The sequence below is a fragment of the Triturus cristatus genome, chromosome 6, assembly GCF_964204655.1.
Source record: "Triturus cristatus chromosome 6, aTriCri1.1, whole genome shotgun sequence".
Lineage (NCBI taxonomy): Eukaryota > Metazoa > Chordata > Amphibia > Caudata > Salamandridae > Triturus > Triturus cristatus.
Genome location: NC_140589.1, coordinates 94,801,131 through 94,823,076, shown reverse-complemented (window position 1 = coordinate 94,823,076; position 21,946 = coordinate 94,801,131). Strand labels below are relative to the sequence as shown.

The 21,946-nt window shown below is 43.2% G+C and overlaps 1 protein-coding gene across 1 annotated transcript in view; it reads left to right on the top strand.

Moving 5' to 3' along the window:
• Positions 1-21,946, top strand: part of LOC146813820 (calpain-1 catalytic subunit-like) — a 494,946-nt gene that overhangs the window by 223,865 nt on the left and 249,135 nt on the right. The window contains exons 5-8 of the mRNA XM_085610274.1: positions 15,030-15,198; positions 17,069-17,152; positions 17,245-17,330; positions 17,674-17,748. Of these exons, the coding sequence (XP_085466400.1) occupies positions 15,030-15,198; positions 17,069-17,152; positions 17,245-17,330; positions 17,674-17,748 (414 nt within the window). The remainder of the gene's footprint in view (positions 1-15,029; positions 15,199-17,068; positions 17,153-17,244; positions 17,331-17,673; positions 17,749-21,946) is intronic.

The following is a 21,946-nucleotide window of genomic DNA, read 5'->3' as shown; positions in this document are numbered from 1 at the left end:
TGTAGAGAGTGTGCCAGGTGGTGCGGATATTTTTGACTGGATGTGCTGGTCGTTATTTCGTTCCAAAGTTTGGCCTCCAGACTGCCATTCCGAAAGTTGTGCAGTCTGTTACAGAGCTTAATGAATGCGCCTGCCTCGATGCCATAATGATCTAATAGGCCGAGTTCTAGCCTAACTTGTGCTGGGGATGAGGACCTTGGCAGGCGCCATGCTCGTTTAAAGATTCTAGTGGTTAGTTTGTTTAATAAGGTGCTTGTTGCGCCCATCATAATCTCATGTCCATAAGATAGCGAGTTGGTGATCTTAGCCTTCATCAAATCAATTATTTTCGTTTGAGGCAGATTCAGTTCAAGGGCATTGTTTATTATGTAGGGGAGAAGTTCATCTAGTAGCTTCTGCAGGCCTACCTTTGTGTGGCTAAGTAGCACTAGGTCATCAGCGTATAAAAGGTTGCTGATACGGGTTCCATCTAGTTGAGGCGGGTGGGAGTTAACTTTGTCAAGTGTGGAGGATAGGTCCGAGAAGAACAGGTTAAAAAGAAGGGGCGCCAACACGAAGCCTTGTTTAACGCCGCTTCCTGTTTTAATCTTTTTTGAGACATGAGAGCTTTCTCCCAATTTAATTCTAATCCAAGTTCGTGAGTGGAATTGGATTATGGCTTGAGGTTAAAGACTTTGACCACAACAGTGACCTCACCAAAGGCTTGAGGTTACAAACAGTGAGAGCTCCGGAGGCATGAGGTGTGGATTTACAAATACTGACCATTCTAGAGGCTTAAGGTTACAAACAGTGACCATTACAGAGGCTTGAGCTTACAAACACTGAACTCTCAAGAGGCTTGAGCTTACAAACAGTGGCCAGGCCAGAGGCGTTAGGTTGCAAACAGTGACTGCATCGGAGGTGTGAGGCTACAAACACAGACCATAACATAAGCTTGAGGTTACAAACACTGACCACACCAGAGGGACGAGGTTACAAAACAGCGACCACACCAGAAGTCTAATGTTTCAAACAGTGACCACAACAGAGGCTTGAGTTTACAAACAGTGACCAGAGGTTACAAACACTGCCCTCACCAGAGGGTTTAGGTTACAAACACTGTCCTCACCAGAGGCTTGAGGTTACAAACACTGAACAGGCCAGAGGCTTGACGTTACAAACACTGCCCTCACCAGAGTCTTTAGGTTACAAACACTGACTTCACCCGAGGCTTGAGGTTACAAACACTGTCCATACTAGAGGCTCAAGGTTACAAACAGTGACCATTACAGAGGCTTGAGCTTACAAACACTGAACCAACAAGAGGCTTGAGCGCTCAAACAGTGACCAGGCCAGAATCTTTAGGTTGCAAACAGTGACTGCATCAAAGGTGTGAGGCTACAAACACAGACCATACCATAGGCTTGAGGTTACAAACACTGACCACACCAGAGGCTTGGGGTTACAAACAGCAACCACACCAGAAGCTAAAGTTTGAAAACAGTTACCATTCCAGAGGCTTGAGTTTATAAACAGTAACCAGAGGTTACAAACACTGACCCTGCCATAGGCATGAGGTTACAAACACTAACCACACCAAAGGCTTGAGGTTACAAACAGTGACAACACCCGAGGCTTTAGGTTACAAACACTGATCTCGCCCGAGGCTAGAGGTTACAAACACTTCCCTCACCAGAGGCTTGAGGTTACCAGCAGTGACACCTCCGGAGGTTTGAGGTTATAAACAATGACCACACCAGAAGCTAAAGGTTAAAAACAGTGACCACTCCAGAGGAGTTTGCAACCAGTGACCACACCAGAGGCTTGAGGTTACAAACAGTGACCGTGCACGAGGCTTGAGTGTAAAAAACAGCGACCACACCAGAAGCTTGAGGTTACAAACAGTGACCACACCGGAGGCTTGAGGTTACAAACACTGACCACTCCAATGATGCAAGGTTACAAACACTGACCATACAATAGACTTGAGGTTACAAACATTGACCACACTAGAGGCTTAAGATTACAAACAATGACCGTGCACGAGGCTTGAGTTTACAAACAGTGACCACACCAGAGGCTTGAGTTTACAAACAGTGACCACACCACAGGCTTGAGGTTACAAACACTGCCCATACCATAGACTTGAGGTTTCACACAGTGACCACAACAGAGGCTTAAGGTTACAACAATTACCAGTCCAGAATTGTGGGGTTATAAACAGTGACCACACCAGAGGCATGTGGTTACACACAGTGACCACTCCAGAGGTTTGAGGTTACAGTGACCACACCAGAGGCTCAGGTTACAAACACTGAACCTCACCAGAGGCTTGAGGTTACAAACAGAGACTGCACCAGAGGCTTGAGGTTACAAACACTGACCACTCTAGAGGTGTGGGTTTACAAACACTGACCATACCAGAAGCTTAATGTTACAAACAGTGACCATTACAGAGGCTTGAGCTTACAAACACTGAACTCACAAGAGGCTTTAGCTTACAAACAGTGACCAAGCCAGAGGCATTAGGTTGCAAACAGTGACTGCATCGGAGGTGTGAGTCTACAAACACAGACCATACCATAGGCTTGAGGTTACAAATACTGACCACACCAGATGTTTGAGGTTACAAACACTGACCTCACCAGAGGCTTGAGGTTACAAACACTGACCATACTAGAGGCTCAAGGTTACAAACAGTGACCATTACAGAGGCTTGAGCTTACAAACACTGAACCCACAAGAGGCTTGAGCGCTCAAACAGTGACCAGGCCAGAATCTTTAGGTTGCAAACAGTGACTGCATCAAAGGTGTGAGGCTACAACCACAGACCATACCAGAGGCTTGAGGTTACAAACACTGACCTCACCAGAGGCTTGAGGTTACAAACACTGACCATACTAGAGGCTCAAGGTTACAAACAGTGTCCATTACCGAGGCTTGAGCTTACAAACACTGAACCCACAAGAGGCTTGAGCGCTCAAACAGTGACCAGGCCAGAATCTTTAGGTTGCAAACAGTGACTGCATCAAAGGTGTGAGGCTACAACCACAGACCATACCAGAGGCTTGAGGTTACAAACACTGACCTCACCAGAGGCTTGAGGTTACAAACACTGACCATACTAGAGGCTCAAGGTTACAAACAGTGTCCATTACCGAGGCTTGAGCTTACAAACACTGAACCCACAAGAGGCTTGAGCGCTCAAACAGTGACCAGGCCAGAATCTTTAGGTTGCAAACAGTGACTGCATCAAAGGTGTGAGGCTACAACCACAGACCATACCAGAGGCTTGAGGTTACAAACACTGACCTCACCAGAGGCTTGAGGTTACAAACACTGACCATACTAGAGGCTCAAGGTTACAAACAGTGTCCATTACCGAGGCTTGAGCTTACAAACACTGAACCCACAAGAGGCTTGAGCGCTCAAACAGTGACCAGGCCAGAATCTTTAGGTTGCAAACAGTGACTGCATCAAAGGTGTGAGGCTACAACCACAGACCATACCAGAGGCTTGAGGTTACAAACACTGACCTCACCAGAGGCTTGAGGTTACAAACACTGACCATACTAGAGGCTCAAGGTTACAAACAGTGACCATTACAGAGGCTTGAGCTTACAAACACTGACCAAGCCGGAGGCTTGACGTTGCAAACAGCGACCACACCAGAAGGTTGAGGGTGCAAACGGTGACCACTCCAGAAGGTTGAGGTTACAAACTGTGAAACCACCAGAGGCTTGAGGTTACAAACATTGGCTGCCACTGCAGCAGAGCCCACACATCTCCATAACTGAGGGAGAATGCAGCACTCTAGAAAGATGCTAAATCAAATCCAGTAGATGTTTAGCTAATCTTTGCAGTAATCCATATCAGACAGAGACTGGCCTATTGACTGCCAACAAGCTACAGCTGATGCTGCTAACATGCAGATTCAGATAAAAAATATGTATTCCCTACAGAAATGTCAGGTTGCGAATCGGAATGAGACTGTTCTTTACTTTTTCTTTTTTTATGACTTTAATATTTTAAATATATTGATTAGTGGTGATAAAAATAGGGACAATAAACCAATCTGGAATGCAAATGCATGTGAGTATCTTTTATTGTTTTATCAACTAAGTTCAGCACATTGAGAACTTTAATTCTTGAAGAAACTGCTCTGCTCCGTGTTTAGTTTCAACCAAATAATTGACCAAAACCACTTGTACTTGGCCCTTGTGTCCAGTCCAAACAGGTCTGACTTAAGGTCAAGGCAGTTTTGTTAAACAAATATTGCCTACAAGCATTTAAATACAGTATTTACTCTGCTTATAGTAATATGTGATTAGCTCAGCTAAAATAAAGAAAGTTTTGTTCAGAATGCTTATTTCATTGAATAAGTTTATCCCATCGATGCGTCTTAAAACAACAGTGAAATTGTTTATTAGTCACTCAACCAGGATACTCTAACAATACCACAATAAAAGGCTACAATGTGTGCATATAGACGCTTTATGGTGAACATCGGCTCTTCTCAATGGGTTTCCATCGACTCTGCTTTACACTGATACTGTTTCTTAGTCTCAGAGCAGAGAAAGGCTGCCTCTGAGCAAACCAGGCAAACTCCTGAATATCATCATCTCACTCTACAGCAGGAAATGGGTGAGAGTAAAACTGGCAGGGGGTGAGTTATCCTCAAAGCTCTATTCAGACCTGGGTCTAAAACAAGGATGTGTCCTTGCCCCAACACTTTTCAATCTATGCAGAGTTGATCAGGCAAGGAGCTGCAGACTGAACTTTGCTACCCCAGTTATAGGTCAGAAAAAGGTATTATTTGACCATCGAAAACAGGCCTCCAGAAGGGGTTAGATGCCCTGCGCATCTGCAAGGAACATAACAACTAGGTTGACAACCCAAACAAGACCAAAGTGATGATATTTGGTCGTTATACAGAAATGTCATCACACAGATGAAGACTGGGCCCCCAGACCATAGCATCTGCAATGATCTATAACTACCACGGAGCATGGTTCAGTGAGACAGGGAAGATGACTGTATATCAAAATAGGATGAAAACAAAAGCCCAATCAACAATGCATGCCCTGTATAAACTCCTGGGAACTTATGTAGCCCAACAAGTGCAGCAATCATGAGGGGCATTAAAGCAAAATTACTTTCTACAGCAGGCTATGCACAACAAGCAATTCCAGGCCAAAGTGATGCTTCATTGGGGAAAGCCTAGTGCCATTGCTACAAGTGTTTTTCTCAGTTAAAAAGATACATTTACAATGGTCTGATTCATCTGGAATTTGGCCTTACGCAGCAAAAATACGAACGCCTGGGTATGCATGCAAGATATTATTACCAGTTATAGAATGCTCCAGTAGGATCCATGAAGGAGGTGCATAAACCAAGTTACGCTGAAAAGAATAACCCTTGGAACAGCTATCTGGCGGTGGAGACTCTGAATATGGCAATCCGAAACTGGACAACAGATGGGATAAGCTCTATGGCACTAAAGAGTCGAATAAACAAACAAGTCAACTAGCTATCACGGGAAGCTGATATTGCCAGATATAAGGGTAAAAAGGGCCGTCTGACCCAATTGCATCCTACAAGGTCCACAAAATACAGCTATATCCGATCATGGCTCTGGGAAAGAAATGCTTGAAAGAGAGCCAGTGGGCCAGGTTGGCGCCTATTACAGATAACAGAACTACATCCAGATTGGAACTCACACCTACACATCGTTGGATGCAGACTCTGCAACTACTGAAAAGAGTCCCTGCTGCATCTCATCATGCTGCTGCCCAACTTTACTACAGCCACAGCGGAAATTACTACGACCAATTTTTCTGTCCATAGGGGCAGAGACGTGTAGATGCAGTATCAATTCTTTTTGCCAGCACCGCCCCTTCGGATCTGGCCAAATTTGGAAAATGTATGCAGGAGGCAAGAGCCTTGCTGAGTGAAGCCCTGTGGATGGATGACAACAAAGATAAAAGTGAAACACCTGCCTAAGTTACTTGGAAGACTCTGGCACCCGTACCTTGAGGTTGCACGCAGGATTTGCACTGTTCACTTTTCTGAACGAATCCACACGGCAAGGACACTGTTCCGCCCATATCATGCTGTGGCACGCAGACTGTGCACTTTATAATGCTTATTTGCATATTACTCTAAGTTGATCATTAGGGTGCCCATTTTGTTGACTAAAAATGCCGATTCCAACCTTTTTCTAATGTTTAATTGATATGAAAGCACCTTGTGAAAGCTCCTTCTATGTTCTCTACACTAGCAGAATCAGCTATCTACCCCACGACTTATGTAGACTTTTGTATAACTGCATGAGGAAGACCGTTCACATTACCCTACTAATTTGCCCAGTGTTCTAAGGTATGCTGCTGCTCCTAGTTTTGAACAAATAACTCAATTCATTGTGAAGACCTACTTGCAAATATTACTTTATTACACATAGACTTAGCACTTTAACCTGTAGATTTGCACACTTTCAGATTGGTCCCTATTACACTCCCTCTCTGGGTCAAATGACTGATTTTTGTATCTCAGTGACTCATTGCATGGAGGATTCTAGAGTCTAACATCAAATTAAATGACCGGGAATACACTCCCTACCTTCATGGTCGGCTGCATGCTGAATCTGCACCCTATCCAGCACACATGCACATTTTTAACTAGATCTCTGCTACTCCTTCTTTTCCTTCAAAACTGTTGACCCTGGTGACTCCACAATACCCACATGACAGTAAAAAGGTTTACAGTTATCGGCGCAAGAGGGAATAATTTATTTTTTGGCCAGACTGTATGGGAATTTAAAAACTTGTGTGCACTTTGGGGCCAAAGGTGAATGTACTCCCAAATTTAGTGTAAAAAGAGGCATTAGACAGGGCTGCGTATTGGCCCCCCTTCTTTTTATTTTATTTATTAACAGAATCGACGCAATTTTAAAAACAATTCCAGCAGATGCCCTCTTGATCAAAGGTTTCCCCGTGCCTGTGTTATTATACGCTGATGACGCTGTCCTACTTTCTAGAACTCCATTAGGTCTGCAGCGTCTGATTGATAGTTTCTCTTCCTTTATTAAGGATAGGAGGTTGACTATCAACAAGAAGAAAACGTATATTATGACCTTTAGGGCCAAAAGCGTAAAGAAAAGTAAATCTGCTAAATTTTCCTTTTTTATAGATAAGGATAAGGTGCTCCAGGTGGATACATTTTGTTATCTTGGTATTACCTTCTCTAATGATAGAAAATGGTTAAACGAATTTAAAAATATTCGTATTAAAATGGCGAAAAATGCCCAAGGCGTTTTTAGATTTGCTGAGAAGGCTGGGGACCGACGTACCAGGGATATGCTTAAGATTTATCAAGCCAGGTGTGTCAGTATTGCTCTGTATGGGGCGGGTGTTTGGGGACATTTTCCTGCCCTTTTTTTGCAGTTAGAGGAAAATGCTTTTTTCAAAAAACTTGTATCTTTACCACCCACTGCTTGTACTGACCTCATCCATCGAGAGCTTGATATTAATTTTCTTACTGACCATCTATCTTTGAGGCCACTCATGATTTGACGTTCTATTTGGCTCCAAGAAGAAAAAACCTTTAATAGAATGGTCATCGAGGACTGTCTCTCGTTGGATAAATTCTTAAATATACCCTGGTTAAAATATGTAGTTAGATGTTTTTCTGAGATTTTTAATTTAAACATCTTGTTGGACCCTAACGCAACATCTCTAATAACGAAACAAGAGTTGAAAACTATTTTTTTGGCATTTACCGCAAGAAAACGGGCCATTGCTAACGGTTCTCTATCTACTGTTTTGTTTTATAATAAGTATAAGCTCGATGAAGGTTTACCCATTTATTTAGTATGTGTAACGAGGCCATCCCATAAGTTTGTGTTAACCAGACTGAGGTTTGGTATTGCCCATCATTTGGTGGCATTGCCAACACTAAAGAAATATCCGCAAGGGCCCTGTGTGTGTGATGGCGTCTCTAAACAGAGCACTGTGCACTTTCTTCTTATCTGCAAACTGTATATGAATTTTTGTATTGCCTATTTAAAACCTATGCTTTGTAAATATGGTATACGTACAGTTAATCAAGCAATGAGTTTAGTCTTTAACTTACAATACGCCGATATCTGTTTTTTTACTGTTATATTCTTAATTTATTCAATCAAGGCCAGGAAAAGTATGTGTTTTTAAGTTTGTAAATTGTCATTCTGCTGTTTCTGATATTGTAGTACATTTGTTTTTATATTATGGTTGTGCTTTTATGGCCATTTTTCATGCACCGAATAAAGCTTCATGAAATGAAATGTTTTAGGAAAGACTTTAAGATGTAGATCAGTCTAAGCTGCGTCTGCACCTTATTCAGCTCACTTGAAGCGGGCTATATCAGCTATTAAAGGCCCGCTCCAGTGTTGAAGGCCCGAGCTGAAGGCGAGGGCCTTTAACAAGTGAGCGGAACTTTAATAGCCAGTATAGACCAGCTACAAAAGGCTATAAGGCTATTAGAACATTCTGCCACTAGAGGGCAGAATGTTCTAACAAATAAAACAAAGGCCTCTCGGAGCCCGAGGGGGTATAAATCCCCTCGGGCACCGAGAGGCCTTTGTGAAAACATTGGAATATTGCTTTACGGGCCTTTGCCAGCCTGTAGAAGCACGGAGCACTCCATTGTCTTCAATGGAGCTCCCAACATTCAAATGTTCTAATACGTTGTACAAGAAATAGTATTTCAGCGGCTTAACCTTAGGCATCATGGGACATTTTGCACATCCCCAGGAAGGAGAAACTTATTCTCACCCCATGTACTTGAACATTGTCTACTAGTAGCTGGCTGATGAGCTATATTGAAAAAAAAGTACCAGTTAGAAGGTGCCATGGTACTATTCCTTATGCAGGTTTCTTGCCATAAACTTCATATTTTTAATTAACAAATTGTATGAAAGCGCCACAATATGTTCTTTTTCACTCATATCTTTTTAACTTTGTGATTGTATTGGTTGGAAAAATTGTAATGATTTTAAGAAATCGCGCAATAAATCTTTCATTCATTCAAGATGGGCGCTGTAGCGGTGTCAGGCAGGTGAACAGGAGCACTTTCATTTCAAGTTTATCTCGGTCAGATGAGTGCTTTGAAACATGCTTGAACTGTGTTTCTCTTTGGCTGGCTGTGGATGCACCATGGGTAGCAATGGATTCAGCAGAAACATAAAAGCACGGTGGATGGATATCACCTCTGCCTGGCTGCTGATAAATATCACTTTTAAGTGACGTCTTGGAACCCTCGTTGTGTAATCATTATTAGATCCAGTCTGCATTTATTGAGCACATATACTCAGATGGGCGTCGGAGCATTAGGGCCAGAGAACAATGCAGAGGAGCCGCAAGCACAGGACAGTCTGCAGAACAAACAAGCTTTCAGTGCTTTTCTGAACACTAAGGTCCTGATTCACATGCTGCACTTTGTAGTATGTTTTGCAGTGCAACATTAGTACTACAAAACTTGCTACATACTGCTACTCACATGCTGCACTTTGTAGTATGTTTTGCAGTGCAACATTAGTACTACAAAACTTGCTACATACTGCACTCACATACTGCACGTTTGTAGTAATTTACATTTTTGATTAAGTTTACTACTTTTTGAAAGTCACAAAGTGCATTTTTGTAGTAACTTACAGTTTTGTAGTGAGTCCCTACCTCCAGTATATTCCATGGGGGGTTGTTACAGTACCAGTGGTTCATCATGTGTAGTGCTGAAATTACTACAAAACTGTACGTTGCTACAAAAGTGCAGTTTGTCAATACCGAGAAGTAGTAAACTTAAAGTGTAAGTTACCTTTATGAATCAGGTCTAAAACATTTGCAGAATTCATGCATGTAAAGCAGAAGAAAGGTCTGGACCTTTGAGTCTACTACTGACATAACACTCTCTTCTATGCAGACTTAAGGGGTGGTAAGAAGAAGCTTTGACTGCTTAAAGTTGCAGAGAAGGATAGTCATGTAAAAAAAAAATGCCATATAGGAAGAATTTCCATGAATAAATTGATGAGCAGTCCAAAGCTCTTTGCAGGAAACATGTTGTAATGTTATAAGTGAGTGTAATTTACTGCATGCTCTGAAATATGTTCAAATTAGCAAATTTCATAGGCCAAACTGACCAAAAAATGTTAATGTCTTTCCATTTTACACAATACTAGTGACAGGGGTCCACATTGTTTGAGAATAGGAAGGAAACAAGTACCACTCTTCTAGAAAGCAAATGTTTCTGCCTGTATATACCACTTGATCATATTTGCTTCTTGTGTATTACCTGTTTTGTATTATTCAGGGAAATTCATCATCCATTGCATTAGAGAAAGTAAGTCTCAAAATCACATTGTGTCTTATTTTCATCTGCCCAGTGTCTGTCAGCGTGCTAAAGCACACAAACAACCATATCTGCCCAGTGTCTGTCAGTGTGCTAAAGCACACAAACAACCGGATCTGCCCAGTGTCTGTCAGTGTGCTAAAGCACACAAACAACCGGATCTGCCCAGTGTCTGTCAGTGTGCTAAAGCACACAAACAACCGTATCTGCCCAGTGTCTGTCAGCGTGCTAAAGCACACAAACAACCGTATTTGCCCAGTGTCTGTCAGTGTGCTAAAGCACACAAACAACCGTATCTGCCCAGTGTCTGTCAGCGTGCTAAAGCACACAAACAACCGTATTTGCCCAGTGTCTGTCAGCGTGCTAAAGCACACAAACAACCGGATCTGCCCAGTGTCTGTCAGTGTGCTAAAGCACACAAACAACCGTATCTGCCCAGTGTCTGTCAAATTGTAGTGAGACACCAGCAACTGTTTTTCACAGGGAATAAACCACTCTCCAGCATCTGGCAACAGTCCAAGAGCCCAGGAGTACCCTCTTTTTTCCTTGTTTTTCCCACATACTTCACTTAGCATACGGCCCCTGAACTGTCACATGTAACTCAATGTCTCCTTTCTAGAGTACACGTCTAAATCATTGTGTGCAGCATCTTTTGGCAACTCAAAAGCACATCACATCTGGTCTCTCCACTCAGAATCATGTTTAAAAATTGCATTTTTTATTATTTCTGCCCTAAGTTTCTGCATATAGTCTCTCAATGTAAACCAAGGTTTGTCATTTACTGACCAGTCTGACTTGTGACTGCACCCGGCAACCGCTAATTGTAACAAGCTGATTTGTTTATCTTCTCTGTAATTTCTAAAATGTTACTGTACATTACAGTTAACGGTAAGTGCACAAAACTGTGCTAAATTATTTCTGTTCAACATCACTTCAGAGGCTCCTAAATCGAACAAACCCACAGTCCACATTAGCAAAGCCTCTGCTGGTTTCTGCTGGAATCTGTCCAAAATGCTGTTAATCTCATGTGAAGTAAGGGCCTCCAGAGAACTAATTAAAACCTCATGTGAGCACATTGTGAATTAACCTGAAGCTCTCCTTGAACCGCATTCTACCCCTTTGACTCAATCTGGCTATCTACAAAGTCTGGTAATTTATATTACGTCACACAGGCGGTATTATTCGCTCTTGCGCCGCCTGGTACATTTGCAACTTGACTTTTCAAGATATATTTTCACACATCAGAATTCTTTTTAACTTCAACCAACTGCTGTTGTATTTCATTACATTCTCTTTCTAACTACGCACATTTTTCATACATGTTACGAAAAGCACTGAAAAGAATCCAACTTCTTCTCCCTGAGGTGCCATGCTCTTTTTCCTCTTAACAGAAACCTTTTACATTTAAATATCTGTGCTTGCCCCTTGTCTGTTAAACATGCATAAGAGGTATATTCCCACCCCAATATCTCAGCTGGCATCTGGGAATCTGCAACTAAAAACATTGACCTTTGAGAAAACATTTTCCCCTTTCTCTTTTTAAAATCATACCCCACTTCAGGTACCAAAATGTCTTGCTTTACACTCCCAAATAATAGAAATTCAGCACTCCCCAGCAGAGGCATAGGTAAAGCAAGAAAAACACCTGGAAAGAGGCTTTACACCCACTAAATGAGGTGCATCAGGAGACTGTTTGTGAAATAAATCATGGGGTTTTAGCAGTACAAAAATCTCTAACAGAAAGGCTTTCTCAGATGTCAAATGAAAACAACATGCAAATGAAAATATACTTCCATATATATGTGCAAGCAAATAATATGAAACACAAGCAGATAATTATGGTAAAACACATGCAGATAATAAACACTTACAAGTCAGATAATAATGAAACATTCACATATGAAATGCAAGAGAGCAAAACCTAGCAGATAATAACAATGGATGTTCAATACATGAAACAAACGCTGTCAAATGCAAGTAATCAAATTCAAGAAATAAACACTATCAAATGAATGACTCAAATATCAACAGCATGTACACACAGAATGGAAGCATATAAAATATATACACATAATACGTCAGATAATGCCACTGAACAAGAACCAATAAATAAAAATACTTCACAGGCTGGTCACTCAGCACCGACACAAACATATGTATAAATTATTATATCTATGTATATATTGCAATACCAATGATCAGAGAAAATACCTCAGTGGCTGTGCAATATCTTCATTTTAGCCCACACAAGACTGCGGGTTCCCAAATGACAATCCTGGGGTCAAGAGACTCCTCAAGCCAGGAAATGCAGCACTGAGCAGACGCGTCTGTCTCTCAGGAGAGACCCTGGCTTCTGAGCCAAGAAACCCCAGTTTTATAATATTCTCAATGCACAAGAAGACACCTTCTACAACATGGAAACTTACTGGTGCTGGCCAAACTCCTGCAAGCATTCGAAGGCAAAGGACTTCTCACGGTTTCTCTTCAACATGTTCCAGACCCTTATCTTAGCGAAGCTTGCAAAAGTAGAAAACATCTCCAAAAGTACAGAAAACACAGTCAAAGAGGAAAACAATCTTGAACATGAATAACCTAAATGAGCGTGTGTAACCTGGGGACCTGCTTGTGTGCAGAACTAAGGCTAGCCAGAGTCAGAATTCAAGATGGAGTTTAGGCCACGTTAAAGCCATAGGTAAAACTCAATTTCACAATATACAACATAATGCCCATTTGCGCACCTCTGCCTACAGCATTACACTCCGAGACAGAGAAGTACATCGCATACATTCCTCAATCTCATGCTTTCAAACACACATTCCACATGTTCTGTTTCAGGCAAGGCTGTTTAAAACACTCCTACTCTGAAGCTATAAGGAGACACGAAATTAAATCACAGGTCAAAATGTAAGTGCAGCAAAAATGATGTCGTACATTCAAGACAGAGTAAGTTAAAATACTAAAGTCAATTAAAACAATGGTAGTCAAGGGTCATCAAGCGGTCCTAATACATATCAGTGCAAATAGCACTACAGCAAGAAACCCAACAAATGGTAAAAAATATTCTGGCTGTAAGCTCACTGTATGTTTTTGGTATGGTCCACAAGAGGTCTATCAACAACAGTCAGCTCAAAGCCTGTTTGTGGACTAGACCTATAAAGCTTACGATTTAGGAGTTAGAAGCTCACTGCCTCCGAATACAAATGCACCAAGATCGCTGCAGTTACCAGGTATGAAGTCCATCATCCCCCAGAGTGCTGGTGAACCTGGGCTTCTTACTCTTTTGATACGTACTACTGGTGGTCACACGCCGGGCTCAGCTTTTAAGAGTAAAGAGAAGATGAATATAGAAGTGATTCTGGTTACTGTAACTTGATGTTTGAGTGCAGGCTAAATCATCTGTATTTATTTAATTTACTCCAGGTACAAAGTTTAGTCAGGGAGCTGGGGTAGGGTTTTAGTCAACGTGTTAGAGGAGTCTGGAACCGAAAATAACATCAACCTGTGGTTCGACCAGGTCAATGGGAAAATGTCATCATTATGGACAAATAAAAAAATCAGATCTTGGATGTTATTATTCACATGCATGGAGGCAAGCTGGGACACATCAAAGATTCCAGATTAGTGAACAGACAGCACAGGATTCTCAGCCAAAATGTATTCTGCCCAACCATGCACGATCATAGTAGATTTCCTTAAGGGATTATTTTATATGCACAAAACTGAAGTGTAATTATTTGTGTACTGAGAAACCTTTATCTTACAAAGTTTTCTCTTAGCTCACATAATTCAGATTTTTGTAACTAATTATCTCCTGAAGAAGAATGCCTCAAGGGTGTATCCTTTGTGCTTGAACAATCCTGGAAAGCAACGTCAGTGAGGAAGAGTGCTTAGAAGAAGCCCTGTCTTGTAGCTTTTTATTTTGTACAATTCAGAGGGCTAATGCTGTAAACACATGTTTTAAATTGTTCACTGCCCGAAGACTTACAATGTTTCCACTGCCAACATGTATGAAAACCTTCTGTGTTTATGGACGCGAATAAGACTCTCGAAAGAGTAACTTTGTTGCACTTCTAGCTTCATGGATTTGAAGATCACTATGCTGTAGGAGGTTTATGTATGTGTTGACCTTAAACATGCTTTGTTGAGACTTTAGTTTCTCACATCTACAGGCATCAGTGGGCTTTGATACTTTTTCATATGTTTCTCTCTTGGAAGGTTTCAATATGTTTTAAGACTTTTTTTGTGTTTTCTGTAGTCACTATCACAGGCTGTGAATATGTGTTCATGACGTTTATGCATTTGTGGGCTCTGCATCTTTTTTTTCTTCAGTTTTGCACACTCATATTCTGTTTCTGACACTGAGAGTAGGTGCATACGTTTTCATGAGTTTCATGTATTTCCGGGCTTTGATTATTTCTTTAATTCCTCTCACTCAGGCTGTTTCTTATACTCGTGGACTGTGGATACGCTCTTTGAGTTTCGTGTATTTACAGGTTTTAAGTATGCTTGTTGAGTCTCACATAGACGCTGAGCATGTTTTTATGAGGTTCTCCTTCCCATAGGCTTTATGTTTGCTTCTGTATCCTCAAAGGTGATAAAAGATACTGGCACATCTGAGAGGTCTCCACTTCTGGTTCATTCCCTGTTTTCTTCCAACCCCTCTCTTTCAGGCTAAATGGCTCCTATGAAGCCATAGCTGGTGGCATGACCTCCGAGGGCTTTGAGGATTTCACGGGAGGAGTGACCGAGATGTACAAACTGAAGAAAGCTCCCAAGGACCTGCACAGAATCATGCGGAAGGCAATTGCGCGGGGCTCGTTACTAGGCTGCTTCATCAATGTAAGAAACTTTTATTTAGATAGACCAGACACTCTAGACCATTCAGTTGTCACATGACAGAGTGTTCCTGCAATTTATACTACCTCTTGTGTGTTTTGACTTGGATATCCCTCGATTACACACTTGTGAGCCATTAATTCCAGTTGTCAGAGACCTGTGTATATGAACCATTAGCCACAAATAATAACTCGGGATGGGTGATTGGCTCTGTGTGTGCTTTGGCGGGGGAGTTGGAGTCGATACTGCCCAGATTCAGTTTTGAATCTAATCAAAAATATTGTAAGAAACTTTAGCATTCCTCATTGTAAAAAAAAATGATGTCCACAACCACATAATTGGTAATCAGACTGTTGAGGACTTTCAGGGGCAGGCCAATGTTTCACAGCTTTCCATAGGCTTAGCATCACTGCTTCCTCTCTGGACCAGAGATCTACTTGTTTCACAGAACCTTGTCTGGATCAAGAGCATAAGTGATATGTAAGCTGCACCTTGGGTATCACCTTCAGGGTTATTGACAACAACCTGGACTATTCATTGCTGGGAAAGAACAATCTCTTTCCCCAAGCGGATTATAGCTTGTATTCGGTAGCTAGGACATGTATTTGAGGGTGGTGGACTAGCCCCACAAGGAGTTAATGAGCTGTCAGGTTAGCGTATTGGGGTTAGGATAATGGCCTTTGTATTCTTCTGGAAGTAATAGTGGGATAAAGTAATGCTATGTGGAATGTAATGACCTGCAATCAGGCTCACTCCTCTTACCCATGCAAAAGAAAATATAGCTGCACTTCTGCAACTTTTTCCGGGAAGGTTTTCCATGTGCACCTCGTTGCCTGTATTTAGACAGGATCTGGTGATTGACTCTTCTTTCTGCTTGAGCACCAAGGTTCATTGGGTGCAGTACATACTGTTTCAACGGATTCTTTTGTTGAAATGAGGGGAATCTGTTTGTATGGCACCTTCAGAGCTCTCAGATAGATCTAACCCACTGTCTCATTACCATGTTGGGTGTGTGCTGTGTGACTGGAATCCAGGATGGTGGCAATCCATAGTAGGTGTTGGCTCTCCTAGTGGTTCCTCAGGCAGCCTTCCATTGGGATATATTGAGATCACATAGATCGACTGAGATCTTCTTCAGGCTTCGACAGAACTAAATATGTTGAAGTTGTTTTAGCAGCCATTGGGCAGGACCATGTTCATGAATGGAATGAAATATTTCCATTCAGAGCTTGGGTTTGGCTGTCAGTCATTTCAGGAGTAGGATTCAGTTTTGAGATCAGAGTCCTCCAATGGAGTTAGAAGAGCCCACAGGGTGATCACGACATAATGCCAGAACTGAGCGCAGGTGGTTTTAGTATCTGTTTGTGTATGGACGAGGATGGAAATGGAGGCCACTGTAACAGTCAACTGTAGGCAACTGGAAGTCGAGCCATAATGTGGAAGTGGTGTTTTAGGAGTGACTAGTGACTTTTAAGGCATTTTCCTGTGTGAGATAGCAACATGCGGCCATAAATCAGTTGAGACCAAGACCTGCATGTAGTGGCTTACAGCAGCTGGTGGTGCCCGTGTGCAGTGGTGGACAGTGACTGGTGGTACCTGAGTGCAGTAGTGAAGAGCGGTTGGTGTTGCCTGTGTGCAGTAGTGAACAGCAGCTGGAATTGACTGTATGCAGTAGCGGATAGCTGATGCTGGTGCCTGCATGCATTTATGAACAACGGCTGTTGTCTGCATGCAGAAGCGGATGTTGGGTGGTCAGGCATGCCAAGGTGGTCTCTGCAGAATACCATTGGAATGCACCAGATGCAGATTAAAAAGATGAGTGTAAATGTTGTGCTCATAAGTGCCCACTCTTGCCTTCAATTGTCCTCTTTAGATAACCAGTAGCCTTAACAGGGAAGCCATAACTTCCAAGAAGTTGGTGAAGGGCCACGCTTACTCCATCAGTGGTCTCAAAGAGGTGAGTTTCTTTTCGTAAGATGATGTTCATGGGACTGGAGTGCTGCAGGCCACTTGTTAAATGTCAATTTCTGTTCCCATGGCCTGTTATAGGTGAATTACAAAGGTCACCCGGAGACGCTCGTACGCATCCGGAACCCCTGGGGTGCCGTGGAGTGGACCGGTGCCTGGAGTGACAAGTGAGTGACAGTTTTACTGCAGAGGTCCACAATCACGGAATGAACACGGTAGGGTAATCCAGTATCTACTTAGAAAAGGGACAGTGCCCTAGTCCCCCTAGTGTAAGCGGGCACAGCTGCTTGGAAGCTTATTTGATCCCAATATCCACTGGTATGCACAGGGTACTGTTGTGACAAGCTCACGGTGCCCCAGCAGTCACTTCTGCATCAGTCTGACAAGGAGATGGTCACACATGCCAGCAAGAAACTGGGATAGTTCTGCTGCTGTCATGGGATGGGAAAAATGAAGTTTGAACTCATAAACTAGTTTCTGCTTTCTTACTGCCTCTGCTCTCTGCCACAGCTCGCCTGAATGGAATGAAGTGGACCCCAAAGAAAAAGAAGAATTGTGTTTGAAGAAGAATGATGGGGAGTTCTGGTAAGAGAAGTCATGAATACCACTAAAGCTGACTCTACTCATTGGCCTCATTCACTGGTTAGAAATGACCTCCTCGCCCTAGTGCCACCCTGTTAATCTACACAGGTTATTGGTTTAACCATACAAGTCTAGGATATCATCTCTAGGGATGTTTATTGAATATTGAAATGGAATATAAAAATTATGTTTTAGTTCTTAAAACATGGTAATATAGAAGTATTAAAATTTGCTGAAAGTTTAAGCAACTCCTAAATTGGTTAGATGAATGCAACAAATGTATTAACCAACTGAAAATCCACATGAATGTCTTAGAAAGAAAGAACAGAGAGCTCTGCAAATATTCACCCAGTTGATTGGCAAAGCCACATTTCTTTATATCACTAGCATGATGTCATCTGCATATATCGACAACATATGTTGATATGGTAGGACAATAGCACAGATACTGGGTTGTACAATGGTACAATGCGTGCCAATACCACGCATTGTTTTTAGATTTAAAAACAATGTATTTGCGGGGGGAGACCCCTCACCCCCAACTTACCTTAAATGCATGGTATTAGCTTGCGTTGTAAATGCATATTCGCGGTACAAATATGCCTGCTAAAAAATGCGTGGTAAAGGCACAACGAGGTAAAAACCTCATTGTAAATGCTGTTTCCCCTGATACTGTGATACTGGTGCAACCAAGATGCCAATTACTTTAAAGCCAGAGTGAAGAGGAGCGGTGAGAGTGAGCAGTACGTCTATGTCCCCCGGAAAGGCTGTTTGCCATAACCATTAATGTAGACCCTAACCGTGTTTTTTTTTTCTCTGAGTTTTATATAGCACAAACTTGACCCGAAGTTATCAGAGCGCTTTATATGAACACCAGTTGCGTTACACAAGGACACATTCATTTTTGTTGGGCTAGGGAAGATTACGTGATTTGCCCAGAATCTCAGAATGTTGAGCGTCCCTGTCAAGACTCCAACTCGGCTCGCCAGCTTTGAGGTCAACCCCTCTAGCCGTAAGGCCATGTGGTTTCCATATATAGTAATTTATTAAGTCCCAAGATGTTTGTCAATGAGTTATAATCACAATTGTGTTCTGTGAACCCCATGTAAGTTACATTTATCATCTTTAAATGCCATGCAAAACAAGCCCCCTCCCCCCACTGAATACCCTGACTTTGAGTGGCATTCACCAATTCAACATTTGAACCCTGACCCAAATACAACTGAAAGCATATAGCCCGGGGGAGACAGGGGATGGGGGGTGGGGTGATCATTACCTGTGGCCTCAACAGCATTCAAAATGTATAATATACAAACGCAGAATATATATGTGCTGCCAATGAGACATGTACCATTATTCATTCCCAAATCCTATCATATGATTGAAGGGCTAACAACAATCCAACAAACAGTCACCTGTGGAAAAAGCACATCTCTTTCATGCGCCAAACATCACAAGGCCCACACATCTCCGGGTGAGCAAAGGCTCTCTACCAAGACACCCACACAGAGTTCAATCCTCCTTACCACCATGAGGAGAACAGGAAACAGACTTTTTGTCTGAATAGGGTTGGGCGGAATGTGCGGAAAATCGCTCCGCGCAATTCTACAGAGTTACCTAAAAACTCTGCAAGATTCCACAGAGGTCCACGAGCTGTAGAATTGTGGCACATCACTCTGTTTGCGCTGATTTTTAACACAGGAAGCTTATTTCAAGGTGTAAAATCTGTGCAAATGGCACCACGCTGGGCACCACAGGGCGTTGCTTCTTTTTTCTACTCAAACGGCAACTTACTCAACGCAAACAGTAGCAACCTGCTGTGACCGCCCCCGTTGAGAAATCTGGGAGGCATTCTAGCACTTGAAAAATCATGCTAGGGGATGCAAATTCTCACTTACGGTCGTGAACTAAACATTAGAGAACTGCACGCATGGAAAAACTCCACCACCCAGCGAAAGGCAGAGTTTTGTCAGAGTTACGCACTCCAAGAGGAGTGCGCAAACCTCTGCACACACCACCAGCATAGTGGAATTTTTTTGCCAACCCCTACATCCGGACCACGATGGAAATCCGCACTTGGAGAAAACGCTTCTGGTCAGCTCCTAGGACGGGTCTTAGCAAAGTTCAGGACTTCTTCAGGGTTCCCAAATAGCTGAGTGTGGCCATTATATATGCCTTCGATCTGGCTTGATACAACATGAAGCATTCGATGCTTTGCCTCTGAGGGAGAAAGAGAGTTTGTCACCTTGAAAGCGAATGTTCCCCTTCTCTCTTGCTAGATGTAGCACTCTATCCCAGTTCTGCTAGCTCAGAAGTCCGAAAATGAACGGCCCGTGTAAGGACCCATGCAGTGGTCTGGGTCAAGAGACCTATGCGCCCGCCAGGAGTGACTCAATAAATGTTTCCGGACTCTCTATGACTGTAGTCTCCAGCAAACACATGATGTGAATATTTTTTGCATGCAAATGTGCTTTCAGGTCTTCATTTTTAGCAAAGATCATAATCTTTGTGCATGTTTGGCTGGGAACAGGGGCGCGATCCAGTGTTACTCGTGTTCTATGATCAAACTGGGGCTTCCCTTGTTTAGTGTCAGTTTTCTTCATTGTTTAGGAGTTTTTTACTAAAGGAATTTAGGGGGATATTTCCGAAAAATTCACGCAGAGCAGTGCAGCCCCTTGTGATGCTGTGCTACGTTGCTCGACAGGGAAGGCGCAGGAGAGCGCCATGTTGTCAAAGCTATGGCTCTCTACTCCACTTGCCCTTGCACTGGCCTGGTTGATGACAGCTGCCGTGCGCCACCCACACACATTTGCGCCATAGCGCTAGGGTGTGTGTGTGTGTGTGTGAGCCCAGCATAAGTTTTGTAAAAGAAGGATAACCTTCCTGTACAAAATCTATGCCTAGACACGAGAGAAAGCTTTTCCCACTTTGTATGCGTGCCGCACAGTGCAGCACACGTGCAAAGTCGCAAAAGGAAGAAGAAATGAAATAATTTGTCCTTCCTTGCGCCTAGTTTAAAAGGGTGCAGTTTTCTCCCGCTAAACCCAATCTATTGTGCTTAGTAAATTGGGTTTATCGTGAGAAACCTTGGGTGGCTGCATGGGAACGCCCATGCACTGCCCTTGGCACGCCCCATGGTGCAAAGTAATGCAAAGCAGCGCTGTGCGCTCCTTTGCATTACTTCTACGTTATTTCCAGCGCTAAACAAGTTTAGCGCTGGAAAGTAAATTAGAAATAAAAGATTTTGCGCCGTTTTGCATCACTTTTGTGATGCAAACATGGCGCACAAGCTTAATAAGTCGCCCCCATAGTGTTAATCTATAGAGCTGGCCCGGTGTGGGCCCAGGGAAGCAGGGCAGCAACAACAGTGATATATGCACCTTGTAATGACCATACTCACCAGAAGCACAAGGTGCTCTCAAGGTGCAGGTGGGGCCTTCAATCTCGTGCAGCGTTAATAGTTGCAGTCAACAAAGGAAGACCACTTGACTCTTCAGGTGACATAGAATGGTGGCCTCCACCAGCAGTGTTATGCGCTAGTAAGGTGCAGCCCAACAGAGTGGTGATGGGATTTTGTTGCTGTTCACAGACAGCAAACTCCATGGGGGTCAGAGAAGATCCCACTGTTCAGATGGCTGCTTTAAATTCAGGGCCTGCAGGTACAAGAAAGCTGCATTTCACACATCTCCGTCACCATCTTTGGCCGAAAGCCACTCCACCAGCCGAAGCCCCTGACCTGAGCCACTTCTCCACCATGCCAAGCCTTGAATGTGAGTAAATCGTAACCAGGGGCAGGATCAGGGACTCCATACCCTCGGGAGATCCACGCAGCCTCCATGGATGACCAGAAGCTCGCTGGCCACTGCCCTCACTCCAGCAGCGGCAGCATTCACACCGCTCCCTCTATCGGCAGCATTCACACCGCTCCCTCTATCGGCAGCATTCACACCGCTCCCTCTATCGGCAGCATTCACACCGCTCCCTCTAGCGGCAGCACTCACACCTCTCCCTCTATCGGCAGCATTCACACCGCTCCCTCTATCGGCAGCATTCACACCGCTCCCTCTAGCGGCAGCATTCACACCGCTCCCTCTATCGGCAGCATTCACACCGCTCCCTCTAGCGGCAGCACTCACACCGCTCCCTCTATCGGCAGCATTCACACCGCTCCCTCTATCGGCAGCACTCACACCGCTCCCTC